Raw genomic sequence first — 1378 nt, 5'->3', positions numbered from 1 at the left:
AAATCAATGTGGTCCCACGGCCCTCTGTGGCCCAAAGTTAAAAACTGTTGTTCTTCTGAGGCCCTCAAGGTGGCGCTCGCGGCCCACAGGTTAAGAACCCCTGGTTTACGGGACATTATGTTTAATCGCAGGTCATATCATGCAGGTTCTGGTTCTGACCTGACCCACCTTGATGAACTCCAGCTTCAGGTACTCGGCCATCTGGTAGGTCTTGCAGACCCTGAAGATGTTCCCGATGATGTCCTCTGGAGAGTAGCCCAGAGCCCACAGGTGCTCCAGCACCTTGTAGGCCTGGTCCACGTCCCCGCCCACGCAGTGTCCCAGCATGCTTTTCACCAGCAGGGGGTGGGGCTCGTCGCACACCTTGAACACGTTCTCGCTGTTGATGTAGCCGAAGCCCGAGTTCGTGGACTGCAGGTTGTTGAGCGCCTGGAAACAGAACCGGTGTGGGTAAACCCCGCCTTCCATCAGAGACCTGATCTGCAGGCTCCGCCCCCCTCACCTGTCTCATGTCTCCCTGCGCGGTGAAGATGACGGCCTCCAGCCCGTCGTCGGACACGCTCAGGCGCTCCTGGGTGACCACGTCCTGCAGCCGGGCCAGCACCTGAGCGTCGGACAGCTTGGCGTAGCGCAGCACGGCGCAGCGCGACTGGATGGGCTCGATGATCTTATCGGAGGCGTTGCAGGCCAGGGCGAAGCGCGTCGTCTTCGAGTAGATCTCCATGATCCTCCTGAGAGCCTGCTGCGCGCCGTCCGTCATGCTGGGAACACAGACCATCGGGTCATATTTACACAGAACCCAGGTGGTTCTGGTTCTTGGAGAGGGCCCGCCTCACCTGTCCGCTTCATCCAGGATGATGATCTTGTGTCGACCTTTAGGCAGCGTGACCTTCTGCTGGGCGAACATCTTGATCTTGTTCCTCACCACGTCGATCCCCCTGCAGGCAAAGAGACCAGCGTCAGGACTGGGGTTCTGCCCGCCATGGCCCCGCCCACACCCGTGGCCCCGCCCACCTGTCGTTGGAGGCGTTCAGCTCCAGAACAGCGTCTTTCATGGACGCTCCCAGCAGAGCCCGGGCCAAACACAAGATGCTGGTGGTCTTTCCTGTGCCGGGAGGACCTGGACCACAACAGGAAGTAAACTTAGGACTTTACAGAGCAGGTCCCAACGAGCCCAGACCATCATCCTCCCTCCACTGTGCTTCAGTAGCTGTGTTTCCATTACAAATGCTCGCAAAACTTTGTCGATATTCTGTTAATGTGGAAAACAGTTTCACAACTGCAGTGTTTCCTTTAAGTAATAAATGTTATTAAAGTCACGTGAATACGTTTGTTCTCATGATAAGTCATTACAAACATGGCGGCGATGGATGTAAAC

At 56.6% G+C, this 1378-nt stretch overlaps 1 protein-coding gene across 1 annotated transcript in view; it reads right to left on the bottom strand.

Annotated features, from left to right (window-relative positions):
- Positions 1-1378, bottom strand: part of rfc2 (replication factor C (activator 1) 2) — a 5781-nt gene that overhangs the window by 1478 nt on the left and 2925 nt on the right. Inside the window, exons 2-5 of the mRNA XM_014029384.1 lie at positions 1015-1120; positions 837-938; positions 503-761; positions 169-429 (exon numbers count right to left, since the gene is read on the bottom strand). Coding sequence (XP_013884838.1) covers positions 169-429; positions 503-761; positions 837-938; positions 1015-1120 — 728 coding nt within the window. The remainder of the gene's footprint in view (positions 1-168; positions 430-502; positions 762-836; positions 939-1014; positions 1121-1378) is intronic.

This window comes from Austrofundulus limnaeus, unplaced genomic scaffold (genome assembly GCF_001266775.1).
Source record: "Austrofundulus limnaeus strain Quisiro unplaced genomic scaffold, Austrofundulus_limnaeus-1.0 Scaffold892, whole genome shotgun sequence".
NCBI classification, from domain to species: domain Eukaryota; kingdom Metazoa; phylum Chordata; class Actinopteri; order Cyprinodontiformes; family Rivulidae; genus Austrofundulus; species Austrofundulus limnaeus.
This window is presented reverse-complemented; position numbering and strand designations above follow the sequence as displayed.